Raw genomic sequence first — 17,734 nt, forward strand, 5'->3', positions numbered from 1 at the left:
AAAACATGATTACTGCCTAGTAAAATAATTTGAGCTAAGAAGCATACTTTTTCATATGGTAGCTGTGCTCATAATTTTAAATGGATCTCCTTTTTCCCCATTGTTATTCCACTATTACAGAACTATTAATCAAAGGTGAAAAAAATATCGGTATATACCAGCTTCCTCCACCAAAAAGTTCTTAGAGCTCCTTCATTCACGTGAACTCTCTTGAATTTACATCTAGTTCACTGAAGCCTAAGAAAAATACAATTATAATCACAGAATCTCTATGTTGTTTTGTATGTTGCTGGCAGTTGCGACAAATCATCTCATAGATTGAGATTGTCATAATTTGACAAACATCTACAAGTCTGTTGTAGTTCTGTAATATGCAGAAAATTAATCTTCCAAATAAGCAGAAACTTTTGGTTATGAACTGTAGCACAGAACCAGTCTGCCACAGAATCATTCAGCACCTGAAGCCTGCCTGTGTTTGTGCCAGACTGGCTTGTCGTGAGCTGCAGCTCTGCCCAGTGTCTGCTTTCTTTCTGGCTTTGTAGTCACCAACTCCACATGTAGTGCATTTTTATAAACTTCATTATGTACAGAGTCTGGTTCCCTGCTTTTGATCACAGTGAGAAAAGCCGTATCGTACAGTCTGTTTCACATACAAACTGTGCAAGTCCAAGGTGAGTTAAAGGTTTCTGTATCTGTCAAACATACATACACAGTTTTCTTCTGATCGTGCACAGGGTTACGTAACTACATCTCTCAAATTTGGTCTGCAAACTCATTGTTCTATATAAGCTTTTAGCATTGTGAACACTGTCAGGGTGCCTTGTACATGCCTTTTGCTAGTTGTGGGTCAAAGGCCTTGGGAGATTGGAGTATCAATTTTTATTGCTGTAACTCTAATTTCTCTACACAGTGGTTTGAAGGTTGCTAAATTTTAAGTTCTGTAAGAATATAAGACAACCCAGGGCTCCCCCATTTTGTATTAATGCTATTGCTGCACGCGTTGCACCTGAATTTTAAAGTTGCTTATACCCTTTTATTTAAAGCAATTTTAAGCAAAATAAAGTAGTATGGAAGCCCATTTCAGTCAAAATAAATACCTAATTATTTGCAAAACTTAAACTGTTAAAAATGCTACATACCAATGTGATCTAGTTGCGTCCAATGAAAATATACCAAGCTAAATAAGTACTTTGCAGTCAATAAATCTTAAAGCTTTCCAGCAGACAATCAGTTTGGCTTAGTAGGTACAAACTGATAAACAAACAATATAACAATATACAAAGTCCAAGGATAATTAAAAAACAAACAAACAAACAACAACAACAAAACCCTCTCACTGCAGTTTTTATGCCTGCTAACTTCGCTCTTGGTCACAGCCTAATATTCAAAATGTTCTACTATGTGTCAACCTAATATTCAAAAACATACTTTAATTGTTAACCTAATTAGAAATATCGTTGATTCTCTGTATTTTGAAACTCAGTGGAAAACAACAGGAAAAAAAAAAAAAAAAAAAAAAAAAACAGACCTGAGAAGGATTCAGTTGCTCAGTGCTTTATTTCACAGAAGAATGAACATCTCAGCAAACATACAGTATCGCACTTTCCACATATCAGCAGAGCCCAGGCATTAGCAAAATGTTACTGATCTCTATGCTGTATTGGATGTTGGAAGGGAAAAAAAAATAAACTGAGCATAACGTTCAGATACAAATATTGTCAAATATATCCCTGGTTTAATTCTGTTTTAATTAAAGTAGATCTTGTGCTGCCTCCTGTCGGTCAACTACAAACAAAAACATCTAAAAGTAGACTCCACGTTTCAAAATGCAAACAGCACATCCTATATCCTAGACCTTACCTAACAGTTACTAATAATCAGAAGAGGTATACAGCTTTCTTAATGGAGTAATACCAGGAATAAATCTGACCCAGTAAATCTACTCCATTTTTAAAATATAATGATTTTCTAACAGCAGTAAACTGACTTACTATTAATGTATTTAGAATATAGAAAATAAATTCATTAATACATAAATAATGATCATCAGGTCTGTGCAAACATAATCAATATAAACACCTGAATAATTGATATTTATTATAACTCAACCAATATGATAACATTACCAAAGTGCCACAATGTTTTGATAGCATTCTTTAAAAATTAAGATTATTCCAATATAATCATTACTGGGTATTGAAGTCCCACATACAATATATTATCTTAATGTATATTATACTGGTCATGCTTATAATGTGTTCTGTGACATATAATAGACAACTATTAGAAATGTTTTGGTTACGTCATTTAAGTGCAAATAGTAGCATATACTTTTACATGCAATTTGAATGTTTTAAACATTTTACTATATTTCAGTGAGAACATAGGTAATCATTAATCTAGTTATGGACTGTTTTTAGAGGAATGTACATTTTCATAAAGTTCTGTGAGCTTTTAAAATCAGAAAAAATACAGAAAAAAATGCATGAATTTGGGGATCTTTTTAAATTCCATAGCTGCTGTGTAAAGTGAACTAAAAATATATATTTGATCCAGACTTACAGAAGTAACTCGAACAAATAATCCATATTCTTTTGAGCAGTGTAGTTGACTTCACTGAGATTTCATCTATCATTGGGTATTAATCACAGCATGCGGAATATAGGCCATTAGTCATATCATAAAGCCTTGTTTCTAACCATGACTTTCTAACACAGCTGCTTCTGCACTCAATTTCGCTATCAGATTTAACCCTTGTATGTGAAACTACAGCAAACAGCCTTTTTATTCCTCCACTGGCTTACCTACATAATGGAAGAAATTTCATTCTATTTCACAGTAACTTTTTACAAGCAATAGTGTAAAATAACTGACACTACCACTTCATTTCTTGATCACCAATTAAGACAGCTAAACTCCATTTGAAATCCATGAACGATTTGTCAGACTGGGAACTGACGTTAGTTCCTGTGCAAATGTCGCGTAGAATATTAAAGAAGCATGTGTTTTTCCAAATAAAGCTGCATCGTTTTCACTATATATATATATATATTGTATAATTTACCACATACGCCATTGCTCTGTCTGATGTCATGTGACAGAGGTGTGTGCACATAGCAAGTAGCTGGATGGAGGACCACCAGATAAAATGTGCTGGAAGGAAAAACTTGGAGGAAAGAGCATCACTTTAATTTGTGACTGACTCAGTGCTGTTTATGCGGCCCACCAATTTGGTCAGGACGGTGGCAATTAAATAACTCGCACTTCTCTAGTTCTTCCAACTTGCATAGCGGTTTATACCCACGTGCTATGGGCATAATGTTACTTTTGTCATTGCATAAATTGCATACTTATTACTTGGGTATAAAAACAGCATAAAAGCACAAGCAAAGAATTAGTATTTCTGATGGAAAGTGACAAGTTGCAATAATTAATGGTTAATGAAGTCTCTTTGCTACCTTGAGTAGCCTTATTAAAGCTAAAACTACTGTTCTCCTGTACATCTATTTATTTGTCTCTTGATGTTTCAATAAGCAGAAATAGTTTTCTCCATCTCTCCTAAACTATTCAATACATTTGGTTTGCACTAATGAAAAGTAGTTGTGTTCCAGTATAAAAATACTTGCATTTTCATATGGTGATTCTATAAGGTACCTGTCTAAATGTAGTTATGAGTTGGAGACTCATGATGAAAAGAGCAAAATAAATGTGGAAGTTATCTGAAATACTGCTAAAACAAACTATTGACTTCTACAGAACTGACACATACCTTAATAGAAATTATCAAGGTGGAAGGTTCCACTAGTAATAGGTTATCTGAATGTGCATAATTTTCATTTATATCCTTATGAAAATATTTATGATAAATATTGTGTACTTTTTTAAAGATATCTGATAACAAATTATAAAAATCACAGAATTGGAGCTTGCCATTGTTTGGTATCTGAAAGAAAAATACATTGCAAGGTGATACCAAGCTTTAAGCGCAAATGTTGAGCTTGACTTTTGCAAACAGTACATGCAGTAGAGATGTGATAACGAAAGTTGCACATAGTTGCTTCAAGCTGTGTGAAAGATTTTTTAGCTACCTCACTAAATTTTGTTCACTTTTCAGCTACTTGGAAAAGACATGCTTAGATGTTTAGAACCATTCTGCCTGGCATAACACAACTTTATGGCTTAAACAGTATATAAGGGCTCCCAAAACCTTATCTAAATATCTGGAAAGAAAGAAAATTATCAGGCTGGGGAAGATTACAAATGAGTTTATGAAACCTAGCTAACACCAGTGTCCTTCTGTTAGACACAGCTCCCAATTTGTATGCATGAGATCAAATTTACTTCACTATGTATGCCTACACTAATAGTAATACTGAAAGTCCATTACAATTTTAACATGATGATAGATTACTGTAGGAAGTTTCTCAAGCAATATATTATGTAGTGTTTACCGTGTAATATTTTACCACTTAAAATTACTATGAAGTACAAGATGAAAGTATCATACGCTTAAAATACTATAGAAGTAAAAAAAAAAAAAAAAAGAATAATAAGGTGTTATTTCACTTTAGAATACTATTTACTTTAGGTATGGGGAGTTATTTATGTAACACTGTATTTTATATATGGCAAGATACAAACTTTTCCCGTAATTAACTGAAGCAACAACTAAAGCTTACTGTGCAGCTTGCTTATCAGATAGCACTGCAGACTTCAGCGATGGAAGACTTCTGTTCAAAGCGTTTTTCCTTTCAGCGACTGAGGTGACCATCAAGTTCCCACAGGAATCATCCGCCCTGTAGAAATCTTTCTCGTCCTGCAAAATGGCACCAAGGTTTTTCTTGCCACAGCTATGGGATGACAACGGAAAGTACAGCTACTACTAAGGCACAAGGATGGAGAAAAACTGGTCAAACAGAAGAGCTGATGTAAGATGACAGAAATTATCAGTCTCTTCATGTTAGATACCTGGTTTTAATGCTGTGAAGGTCACTTTGGCTTTTGCCTTTGCTAAGGTCATTCTAATAAGATAAAGCTGACAAAAAAACAACAACACATGAATGTAGATTTCTTTTAAACTTCAGTTACATAGGGAAAACAGTATCACAAGTACTTTTTTCACTCAGCAATTTGTCTCCTAGGTTGACTGTGATTATTACAGAAATAATGGCACATTACAAGATGAATTCTTCATAACTTCTTTCTTGAAATGTAGTGTTTTGAAAATTCAGATAACTACAGAGAAGACTTGTATATAAAACTAAAAATACTTTATATATAATGAGTGACAGTTTTATGGACCCTTTCAAAAACAAGTCTATAGCTGACAATTTAAACTGAATAACTTAAAACAAAAACAGTACATATTTTTCTGCAAATTAATACCTAAAAATCTATTCTAAATCTTGTGCATTTAAATAGATTCATCTGACACAAGAGTTTCAAAATTCTCCGGAGCAAATTGTCATTACAGATGACCAGGGGTCCCTATATTTATTAAACTGAATGACCTGACAGTAAAACTCAGTTAAGGCTCTTGGCATTGGGGAAACTTCTTCCCACTCAGACCTACTGCTGTGGTAGACTTGAACTTCATCTGTGATTTCTTCTGGAGCATAATCACCACCTAATATATAAATTTTGTCTTCTGTCCCAACTGCGCCTGCATTAAAGCCAGCGCATTCGAAAGATCCTTCCCCTTTCCATACACAGGTTTCTGGGCAAAAGCTGTAGACCTTGTAGGTGGAGAGATCACATATATACAGTGTGCAGTTCACTGGAACAGCTTTGATTAGAGTTGCATGGAAAAACTGCCCAAATTCTGCTACAAGCTCCGACCACTGATCAGTCATAGCATTATACTTAAAGAAACAGTCAAGAGATGGATTAAAGGCGTCAGTAATCTCTACTTCTGAGCCAAGAACGTAAATTATATTCTGACATGCACTTGCTTCTGGATAGTAGATACCCCTTGGTAGTTGGCTTACAGATTTCCAGTCTTTGGAAAGGGGATTGTAACATTCTACATCCAAAAGACTTCGGGTTTCTTGAGCTCCTCTGGTCTTTCCACCGATTACAAACAACTGATTTAAGGTTACAACAGATGTGTGCATTGTCCTTGGCTTTGTCATAGCTGACACGATGGAGAATTCGTTACTGACTGGGCAGTAGCACCAGGTTTGGTCTGTGGCATCATGAAACGGTTCAGCAATATGAAGCCTGACGGTCCTGTAGCAATTCCCTTTGCATCCTCCAGTTATAAATATTTTTTCTCCATAGCTAGATAAACTTGACCCTGGAAGATCAATCATGTGTGTATTTGGTAGTTCTTTCCATTTATCTGTTTTGATGTTATAGCAAAATGTATGCCTGTTTTCTCCATCTTCATCAGTTTTATGAACAAATATGTATTTTTCTGTCGTTGAAGGGCGTGCATCTGGAAACAGTCCACTAAAGTTTTGCACACTTTTAACTGCATCATTGATTATTACTGAACAATTAGCACTTTTCAGTAAATATTCTTCAGAGTGCAGGAAGTCTTGCAAAGTCTTTTCAGGTAACTGGTGTAGTCTCACTTTTTGGATCAAATTAGGCAGATATTTCTGTCGTGTTTCTAAGTTGTGTTTGGTCCATTGAAGGACAGCTTTCAACACTGATTCTTCCTCAGGGACATCTAGTTCATCAGCCTCAAGACATTTTTGCAATATCTCAAAATTAATCTCCAAGAAGTCACTTGATCTGAGCAGCAAGGAAAAGTGGTGCTGTACAAAATCTAGTGCGTGATCAAATAAGCGGTCGGAGCCATAACTTTCCGATAGCGAAAGCAACTGTAAGCAATTCACAAGATCAATACTTTTTATTAGAAAGTCACTGCAAGCTTTGGAAAGGAGTGAAACTTGAAGAAATGATGACAGCTGGAAGAGCATTTCCACATTATCGTTTGTTATCTCTGTTTTTCCTGTGTAAGCATAATCAAGAAAAGCTTTCACTGCCTTGGGTGATAGATTACTAATAGTAACATTGCCATCATCTCGTTCTTTCATATTAACTTCAAACATGGCTCTGTGAATAAAATACAGAAGATATACACAGAAATTAAGGATCTAGCAAACAGAAGAGAAAGCTGATGTGAGAAGGAGGAGATAATAAGGTGGGATGGCTGTATAGATCTAAAATGTGAACGTTATCAAAAATAACAACACATTTGCTTGATATGGTAGCAGACATAAAGGAGTGGTGATAAGAACATATTCAAAGTGATAGCTCATAAAAATGATAGCAGCAGCTGTGTTTTCTATGGATTTTCAGAGTTAGATGAAGTCTACAGCTCTCAATGGGAACAAAGATGTGAAAATGTTAGGGGCAGCATCAGTTTCAACACTGAGAAAGAAAGGCAGATTTAAAAAATATATAGCAAAAAAAGCTAACATGATTTAGGTCATGCACCGTGGATGAATACAGAAAATTAAGAGAAAAAGAAGGCCTTCAAAATTGCAGGCTGGAACAAATGGCAGGATGGATGATGGGTGCATGCCTCAGTAATAAAAGTGGACAAGTGGTGAAAGAGGAGAAAAGTATGAAGAACCTTCATTTTTGCTATAGAGTTGACAGATAGATTTATGGGTACAGGCAGATGTCAGAAAAATGAGCTTTTGACATAGTATTGGATGATAAAATGAATCTTGTGCAGAAAGTGGATTGTGACTGAATACAAAGAATGGTTGACATTATGAAACAAACATTATTGATCAGTAGGTCTGTCCAAATTTTACTGCAACTGAGTATTTTATTACTAAATATGCAATAACTACTTTTTAACTTTTAACTACTGCACATGATAGCAACAGCTCCTGAATTTGACAAATGATATTAGAGAAAAATTAGACAAATGATTCAAAATACTAAGTACATCTGGATAAAATACTAAGTACTACATCTGGATTATTAATATATCAAATGTAGTTGCTATTAACAAAAGGAGCTCTGTTACACAATTAATATCTGTATAGCATGTGATTTTTAAAATCCCATACTTCTATGAAGCCAAAAAGAAAAAAAAAGATAAATCACTCTGTATAGCATACTCTTTGGAAAGTGAAAATCAGGTAAAGCAGGAACTCACCTGAACAAGAAGGTAAAATTACAGTAAGAAACTTACATCCCAAAGAACTTTTTACATACTAAACAACCCAATCTTTTGAATCCTTTCCTCATTGACCCAAGAGCTATGATATAAATCTCTAAGTTGTAGAGTAAAATAGAAAGGATGCTGGATGCCTAGGAAATGCACTACAGCTTCACTTACCCACAACAGCAACTGAATGATACCAGTAGGAGGAAAGCAGTCTAGGAAAAGGCTTTGGATTTAAAAGTTAACCAGTAGGGAGTAAAATATTGATGAATATTGGGTTCACAAAGTGAAACCAAAACTAAGAGAAGTCCGAAGGTGAGAAATATAATTTTTCAGATGAAAAATCTTTCATGTAGTGGATGTGGATACTTTCTATTCCATAAAGACAGTAAACGGGCCTTGCATTCCAGGATAACGTCTAATTTTGATGGCTGCTGTTAGCAGCTGTTACATGCAAACCCTCCTGGCAAATTTTAACCTGAAATGACTATAGGTAGTAAAAAGGCCACGTTACCATGTGCTTACTTCAGTTCTAAAAATTACCACTGGAAGCTCTTTCTACCAGTGTCTTCATGTTTCAGTAAAAAGTGTACTTGGAAACAGATTTTCAGCATGGAATTGCATGACTGAGTCTTCCTAATGAAAAGCTCAGCAAAGTTCTTCATAAATTTATATTCTGTACATGAAAAATCTGTCCCTTAAGAATGTATAGCTTTAAGTACCAGAAGGAAAATCACAGGTTTGTTTCATGCTGAAAGGCTGAACTCTGTAGTTTTGAAAAAAATATTAGATATCTGATAAATAACTATGAAGACAAACTGTACTATGCTGATCACTCATCTTATTATAACAAAATCCAGCCCCACAAACAATTTATCCACAATTGTTCGATACAAGATGTATATGGAATCAGCCTGTTACCTTTCACAATGTAAATGTGCAAAGTACATAGCCTGTCCCAAACAGTCAAGCAATACCTTTGCAGTCCTTCAAGTATAGGTACAGGCAACTTGTTTCAATTCTACCAAACAGCAGAGTCATGCAGTTATGGTTTGACATCTTTATTTCACAGTACAGACTGCTATTTGCATCTAAAATTCATAGGGTCCTCATATCATTTTGGAAATATAACACTGCAATTTTTTATTTTTTTTTAATTTTAAGTATCCTTAATATGATGTTTGACCATGTTGATCAAAACCCTGCAGACATATGAAAATTGTGGTGATTTATCTTTTATTTTTTGGTATTCCTTCCCTCCCTCCCAGAGTACTTACAAGCCATTTCCTGCAAACTCATGCCAAAATTATGTTTACCTGAAAAAATCACTGCATGCTGCCAGTACACAACGATGACAAGGAATTGTTTCATCTTTCACAATAATTTTAAAGTCAAAAAATATATTTTGTTCTCTGAACTTTTGTAGTACTTTTAGAATTTGTTGTCCATGACCTTCAGCCACTAAGGAATTGATTTTATTTTCAGGAACAGAAATTCCATTGCAAATAGGTCTGCTAATGTAATCCCGTTGATTGGCCATGTTTTCTTCAATCTACTCCTGAAACGGAAAAATAAGTAATGGATTTTAGTGTCTCATTATTTTTTTAATCAATATGCCATAAAACACAAATCCTGAAGTTGGTTTGCAAGTCTTATGTACGGTTCTAAATTTAAGTGACTTTTACACTGAATTTGATAATAATACTTCTACTTTGCAAAAGACATAAAGAAGACATACTTTGAAAAGTAAAATATCTGATGCGTAGCAAAAAGCATATATACAAATAGTACCTACCTGTAGGATTTTTTTCAATAGAGTCCACAGGGAACATACCAAGGAGTGTGATACAGATTTTAATGATCATGAGAGTATTCCTAGGCTTATCCTCAAAAAAAAAAAAAGCACACTCTTATAATTTGATGAAAAATGAAGATGGAAAAGGAGCACTTCATTACATATTTTTAGATTTTAAGAAGGTTCATCTGCATACTACAAACCCCTAAACGCAAAGGAGTCCAATGGTCTTTCTAAGGCTTACAGAGCACAGGAGATACAGGCTCCTGGATTCCCATTAGGCACTCCAGATGAAAATAACAGCACAAACACACCCTGGCCTAGTCACAGGATTGCTAGGGGTTACCAGGTGGGGTCATTTAGAGACAGTTTGGTGACAGTACAGCTTTGAGTGTTTAGGTAATTGACACTGACTTTACCTTGCAACCTCTACATTTGCCCCTGAAGCCGGCTGTTTGCTTACAGCTTATGCTGCATGCTGCGAGCTCCACTTACTGAGACGTAAACATTAACTGGGTTCAGAACTGATTTAAACTTAAGACAATGCAATCTTCCTTTCAGTAGACGAGGTTTTCTTGTGAAAAGCCCTATACTGAATAAAGTGCATGGTTTGTACAGTAAGTTGGGCTTTGCTTTTTTTTTTTTTTTTGTACATTAAAAATATTTTATTCCACTTTTATGGCATAAAGAAACTTTAAATATATTTTATTTACACCTGTCTTGAGATGTATTTATACTGCTACAGATGCATAAGCTGGCCTTGCTGGAAACTTGTGTCAAGCTTGCCTATTTCAAAGCTTAAGGAAACACAGCACAGTTTTTCTATTAGAGGATTCTGCTTCCACAATTCCAATTCCAATTAGCAATAGATAATGGCCCACCTGAATTGACAAAGAAGGGGATAAAAAAATCCAAGCCAAACACGGAGACCATAAAAATATCGATTCTGCTTTTTAAATTTCATGAAAAGGCTTAACTAATCAGGTGATACATTCAGAACAAACTATGCCATCAGGCAGTCTTCTTCATGGGAGGTACTTTTACAGCAGACTGATCTACGCTTTTATCTAGTCAGGTAGCTCCAACCACAAATAGACCTCCATGTCTCCTGGAATAGAAGAGATCCATTGATCTTGCTCCCAGTACTGGCACCCTTGGAACAGGCATCTTCTCCTTGCCATGGCCAGACAATCTCATGTATTCACTCTTTCCATTCTAAGCCTGAGGAACTAGGAAAATACAGAAGAACAAGACCACCATTTATTCTGATAATATATGGCCTCATAAACCTCAACTTCTATAAATCATAAAGCTTTTTTTTTGTATGTCAGAATTCTCTAGAATTTTCTTATGACCTTCAATTCTACTCCTCAAGAGACTGAACCTGCAAAAGCAGTCACTTCAGTAAAATCAGTTTCCCACAACTGAACGAAACTTAAAATAAGTCAATTTCAAGGTTTAATTAGCATTATGTAAAGTAAAATTTTTCTAAAGGACATGTAAACCTTTTTAACAAATTCTGGAATTGATAATAGATAGTAGACATGTTCCTCCTTTTATATGTAATTTCTGTATCAAGCTCTGACTTACTACTTGTTTTCTGTGGGTAAAATTACCAGTTTCGGAAACATTCATCATTGTATAAGGAACACAGAAACATCTAATGTCATCAGGTCCATCTCTGCAGGCAAAGACATCATATAATCACTTTCATAAAAGCATATATTTTCCAATTTTTCTTTTACCACCACTATTTCCACTGAAAGGCTTTTCCACTACTATTGATGACAAGACTGCAAGCGTTCTTTTAAGTACACATTCAATTTATTAATGCTTACGCATATTTGTTCTTCTGACAAAACTGTCATTTGACTTAATTTTCCTTTGTGATATTTAGTCACTCACAACCATCAAGTGACGATATCCTCTTTTTCATCCACATTTGTTCGGATGAATTAAACAACTGCCAAAATTTCTAACACCATTTATGAGACTGAATTTTTCTTTTGCTTATTATTTCTTGCAGCTTTTTCTTCACTCAGTCCGGTTTGAGCTCATCTTTGTTTCATTGTTACCAGATTTATTGTACAGCATGATGGTTAAATTCTCAGCAGCGTCTCACTATTCATCTGGTGCATCTTAATCCTAATGTGTGATACCAGTGTCTCCTTATTTTAAATTAAAAGCAATTTTCAGTGATGTACTGCAACTGGTTTTGTCCACCATTAAGGAAGATATACATAATACTGTGCCATGGTTTAGCCTAATACACTCCTCCCTCTGCTTCAGTAGAAAAAAAATACATCAATTCTCATTTCTTCTGTAGCTAATTCCTGCATTATACGATATTTTTGGTACTATATTACCAGTTTGACCGATCTGTTCATGATTTTATATCCCTACAAAATACCTTGAACAATTCAGCTAAAACTTTGTATGTTAAAAACAGAGCCAAGTAGTATTTATAATTATTTCATGCATCTTCTACAAAGTCATATGAATTAATCAATAGTTGCAATTACATTTATAAATATTTGATCAAGTTCCTGACAGCAGAGTTCAAACATGGGGGGTGCAGACATATGTTGCGTAGGTCTGGAGTTCAGAAAAGCTGGGCAATGAGACTTCTTATTTTTGTTCCTTGTAGGAACACAGGATTCCAGTTACAGAGCCTGTCTTTACATGAATTATTACCATGAACAGAATTTCAGTAGATGGTTCATTAGACTTGGGATCTCCTATTTTTATTTCTTAACGTATGGCTGTTTGCCATATGTCCTCTTCCCAAGGCACACAAAAGCTATACCTTCTCAGGCCCTCTTCCATCACACAACCCCACAGATACTCGTCACACAACTGCCTTCTGGCACCTCCTGCAATGTGACACATCAGATTCTGGGTACTGGCATATGGGGCTGGGTATTGCCTGCTCTGAGACCAAACGTGGTCTCTGATGTGACCAGACTGAGGGTACCCCACCACTCAGCAAAGCTTCTTTGCTCACGTACTTAATGTTTTCACATCTTGTATTCATGAATGCCACATTTTGGTCACTGGGTAGACACACCACTGGCCATAAGAACGGCAAGACTCATGGCATGCATCCTGAAGAGGTCGGGAGGAACAGACGACAGTCTCAGGAACCCTTCAGCTACCTGCCATATGGCCTCCTCGATGAAGACGCCCTGACAGAAGGGAGCCTTGGGTTGTTGTCTATCTTTGTGCTTGTGGGCTCCATCTGGTCATGGCTGATCATTTGCTGCTCTTACTGTATGGTTATCCCCTTTGTTGCCACTCTGCCTTGTCAAAGGGAATTTAATCATTGATTTTTCCAATCTCAGAGTTCTGTGTACCTGTAAGTATCAGCCCAGCTTTCTAAAAAATGAAACCAAACCCCCTTAAAGTTTTCCCACTTGAAAGTCATATCACAAAGTGACCCATTGGCCACTACAACTACATTTGACAAAGATGTTTATTTAAGATCAACCCCACTTAAACACATAATCAGGAAGATATATGTACCTTCCAAGGCTGCCTGTTCAGACTTCCACTTGAGATGTGAGACATTCTGCCCACCTGACAGCTGAATGGCAAGAAATGGCCATTTCATATCTGGCCACAAAGCAAGGCAAAGCAGCAGGCACCTGAACAACAGGAAGTGGGGATGGTAAGGTAATGGCAGTCGTTAGGGTGTCATTTGAGGTGGCACCCTACACCATCAGCCCCTCTGCCTACAGCCATCAAAGGCTTTTGCTGTTACGTCCCCTGCTGACCTGGACGTGCCTTTTGACCCAGGCCTCACTGGCCTTGAAAAGGAGATGGATATGTTTTTCTTTGATTCAGGAAGAACAGGATACATAAGGCCCAAAGGCTGAGTTGCTTGACAACTTAAAGCAAGACATATTGTTCAAAAGGAATGGAAAATTGAGACTGTTAAGTCATGGAACTTAAAGGATTGTTTGTTACCTTTCCTGATTGTACGTATGTATAGGCATACTCGGGTTTAGTATGTAAAGCAATGTTCTGTATATTTAGAATGTTTGATGTTCGTGCGTGCGTGTTGGTGGGGCATAGACTCCCCGCACACCCAGCGCTGTTTACTTGCCTTTTATACTTTTTATGAATATTCCTTTTATGAATATTACTAAATTCAGATTGAGTTGAGACTTCAGTTATAACAATCAGAACATAGCCATAGAAAGTACTTGCGTTTACATACTGAACCGACAGCCCAGATAGCCTTAGATGCTGTGACTAACAGATAAAGTGGTTAGTTACATTTTGTGCTAATGAAGATGAGAATGGTATGAGATGTGCCATTCTATGTGGGTAACAGAGGTAAAATTATTAAACAAGGAAAGGATGAAGGCACGCATAGTAAGAATCAAGCATGAACACCCAGATGAGGAGGACATGGTACAAAGTAACGCTGGAGGAGACTAACACCAAACTCTTACGATGATTTATAATAGTAAAATAAAAATCTATATAGAAATATATACAACTTTGTAATAGCCAAATGGATGTTTTGTGAAAGTATAGAACATATATAAATATTGTGCCTAAGCTAGCATTTTGTGAGAAAAAAACATGCCAGGGCCATGCCTGCCTGACAATAAACATGACTGAACCTCTGCAATTGAACAGAAGCTCGAGACTGTTCCAGCACATTGGACGCCAATTTTACTTGACCAATGCATTCACACAGCACAAATAACATTCTCCGTGTAAATGTTCTCTCCTCTAATAATGCACACATCCGAAACAGTCTAAACTCAACACTGAAGTACCAAATAAAGGTTAACAAAAAACTGTAAAGCACCCTTTAGCTGTTTTATCTCAAAGCACAATATCACTGTGCTGCAGCACTCTCTATACAACACTCTGTAAATTAAAGAAGAGAAAAGATACTATTTCTTAATAGTTCTTAACCTATGAGAACTATCATGAGAAACAAGCAGCCTTTGTCACCTCACCTGCTCCCAACTTGGTTGGTGTGCCTTACTAGACAAAAGGGTTTTAAAAAAGAGAGATTGTAAATGCTGTTATTTTACAGAATACTTTATGTACCTAGGAAGAAAGACAATGAAGATGAAGAAACTCTATTCATTTTTGAGAGGAGGCTTTAGTTTTCTAATACAAAATTTAACTGTACAGACAGTGTAAGTTTTGAAAAAATACTCCCTCCTAACCTCCAACTGCTTTAGTGTTGTAAGAATGCTATAAAATCTCAGGAGGTTCGGTATGTCAAATTCAATGTTTTAAATGAATATTTTAAAATTTATTTTTAATATTTCAAGTACTCTACATAGTTATTAAGACAATTTGCTGTTTTCACTCCTGATCTATTCAAAGGGGGAGAAATTAATAATTTATTGTCAAATTTTAAACACACGGCTTCCCACTACACATCTAATTTAACAGCTCCTGATTCAGCAAGATGAGAATGAATGGAACAGGTGTCTAAAGGGTACCTTTGGTAACTCTTCTAATTGTTGACTGTACAGGCAAGAATGGATTAAAAGACAATTGAAGTATAAATACTAAGTAGAAAGTTCTGCATTTCTGTATTTTATTATTATTTGTCTCCACTGTATCAATTATCTAAGGTCTCAAACAGTAACAGAATTCCAGGTTCCTGTCTTGGAAATTCAGTGCAACTCAGTCTCATAGCTTTTTCATAAATAAGTGAACATCGCAGAAAATTAGTACTTAGTCAATCATTTTCAGACAATCAAAAAAGATGCATGTGACATTATGAGACATTTACTCCACAAAAAAAGTGGCATTTATCAATAAAACATACTGAGACAGTACTGTAAGAAGAAAAGGTGACACAGAGACTTTAAAGTTTTGAATTCTTTAGAAGTGATTAAAAAAAAAAACAGCATGAAAAGAAAAAAAAAAAAAAGGAAGAAGAAGAAACAGCATGGTACCAGCAGGAAGCAGTGAAATTGCACTGGTTCCTGCAGACATTCCCAATGTGGAAGATTCCCTCTCTGCAAGCAGCAGTCTGTAATTGCATATCCTTTCACAAACACATAAATCCATTAAGACAAAAAAAAAATAATCAGGAGAACTCAAACTGCTTGGATTTTATTGTAAAGCTAGATTTATTAAAATCATCAGGTTCCTTTGGAAATTATTTTCAGATAAGAAAGGTCAAGAATCATAATTTTCATTTTCAGAAAAAAAAAAAAAAAAGTGAATTAAAATGCAATGTTGTACTTCTAATTCTGGCAAAAGTAATAACTGCAAATTCCGGAAGAGAAAAAAATTGCTGCTTTTACTGTTACTGGGTTTTCTAGTCTCTTAATTTCTGTATGTGATTAAAAATAAGTTTTTATTTTCAAAGAGTACATGCAATATTGAACACATTTATAGGATATTTTAGCATATTTATAATTCTAGCCCATTTTACCTCTAATCAAAATGTGGCTTTATATTGAATTACTCATCATTATCTTACACACCATGACGTGCATCTCAAACTTCAGTCTTTGCTTATGTGTAATGCTTGTTGTTAAAAAATTTCATTAAATAAGCTACTTTTTTTCAAGTATATGTTTTAATCTCTATACCTAGAAAGCATAGACAAGTCACACTTATTAATCAGACCTGAGAGTTCTTTTTTTTTTTTTTTTTTGAACTAGGTAAGATCCCTATTCCATTAGATATAACAAGTCATTAAGTGAATATTGATAAGGCCACTATTTCCTCCTTAAAGTGTGCTGAATACAATAGTCGAAATGATAAGAGTCAGATAAAAATTAGTATTCGTAAGCAGCGTTTTCCTGCTTTTTCTGACTGCACTAAATCCTCCTCTGCTGTCATTTCACTCAGTGTCACTGTGAATAACACACAAGGGAGTGAGTACGACATCCCTTGCTTAACTCAAGGGGAAGAATGGGAATCACATTTGAAAAGGAACGAATGACACCGCTGATGCCTCGCTCAGACACTTTCTTCCCCAGCTGTTACTACAGCATTTAAAACATTTTGCAGAGCCCAACCTGCATGCAGTTATACTTGGGGTTATTTTGGGCAGGAAGACAACACATCACCCGGCCTGGGGCAAAACAGCATTTTATTTTTTTCACACTAGAGTGAGCTGGGGTGCAGAATAACAGCAGATTCTCAGAAACGCTGGACCTAACGCCCCTTTACTACTTTTATTTATCACTTGACGGCCAGCACAGACGGGCGCAGCCACAGGCACAGTGCCCAGCGGGGCTGCCCGCTCCCGAGGCCCCCAATCCGCAGCCCAGGGGAACAAAATGGCCCCACCTCAGCCCTTCCTGCCCACCACAGACCCAAAGCAACGGCCCCAGGAGGCCTTTGGGGCCAGACGGGGCCTTCAGGGCCCGACCCGCGGTGACACCGCCCCGATCCCGTCCCCGTCCCCGTCCCCTTCTTTGCCCCTGCCCTCACAGCGCCCCGCCCGTCAGGGGCGGGCAGCGGCTTCAGTGCCGCTATTGCGCATGCCCACCCACCCGCCCGCGCATGCGCCATGCGCCGCCTCCCTTCATTCTAAGGGAGGACTCATCCTGCCGGCCCGTTTTTTCCTCTTGCAGCCCGACTGCGGGCTCCGGGGCGTGGCGGTTCCTGGTGCCGCCGCTGCTCCTGTGGAAGCGGCGAAGAGCTGCCCCCCTCCCCACCTCCGCGCTCCCCGCTGAACAGCGCGCACCCACCTGCAGCCGCCACCAGCAGCTCGCCGCCCCGCTCTGGCCCACCCCCCGGCGGCAGCCCCGTCAGCGGATTGGCTCCTTGCGGTGTCATTCTCCGCGGTCGCTCCCTCGGAATGGCTC

The 17,734-nt window shown here is 36.9% G+C and overlaps 1 protein-coding gene across 1 annotated transcript; it reads right to left on the reverse strand.

The window, feature by feature from the left end:
- Window positions 1–5,441: 5,441 nt before the first annotated feature.
- KBTBD3 (kelch repeat and BTB domain containing 3) lies at window positions 5,442–17,645 on the reverse strand (the record flags this gene model as incomplete). Its single annotated transcript, XM_084288140.1, has 3 exons — window positions 17,618–17,645; window positions 9,448–9,689; window positions 5,442–7,062 (listed from the first exon to the last, which is right to left on the reverse strand). The coding sequence occupies exons 2-3, from the start codon at window positions 9,669–9,671 to the stop codon at window positions 5,442–5,444; spliced, it is 1,845 nt and encodes a 614-aa protein (XP_084144266.1). The 5' UTR covers window positions 9,672–9,689; window positions 17,618–17,645.
- Window positions 17,646–17,734: the final 89 nt, after the last annotated feature.

Source organism: Netta rufina, assembly GCF_964035555.1.
Source record: "Netta rufina genome assembly, chromosome: 1".
Lineage (NCBI taxonomy): Eukaryota > Metazoa > Chordata > Aves > Anseriformes > Anatidae > Netta > Netta rufina.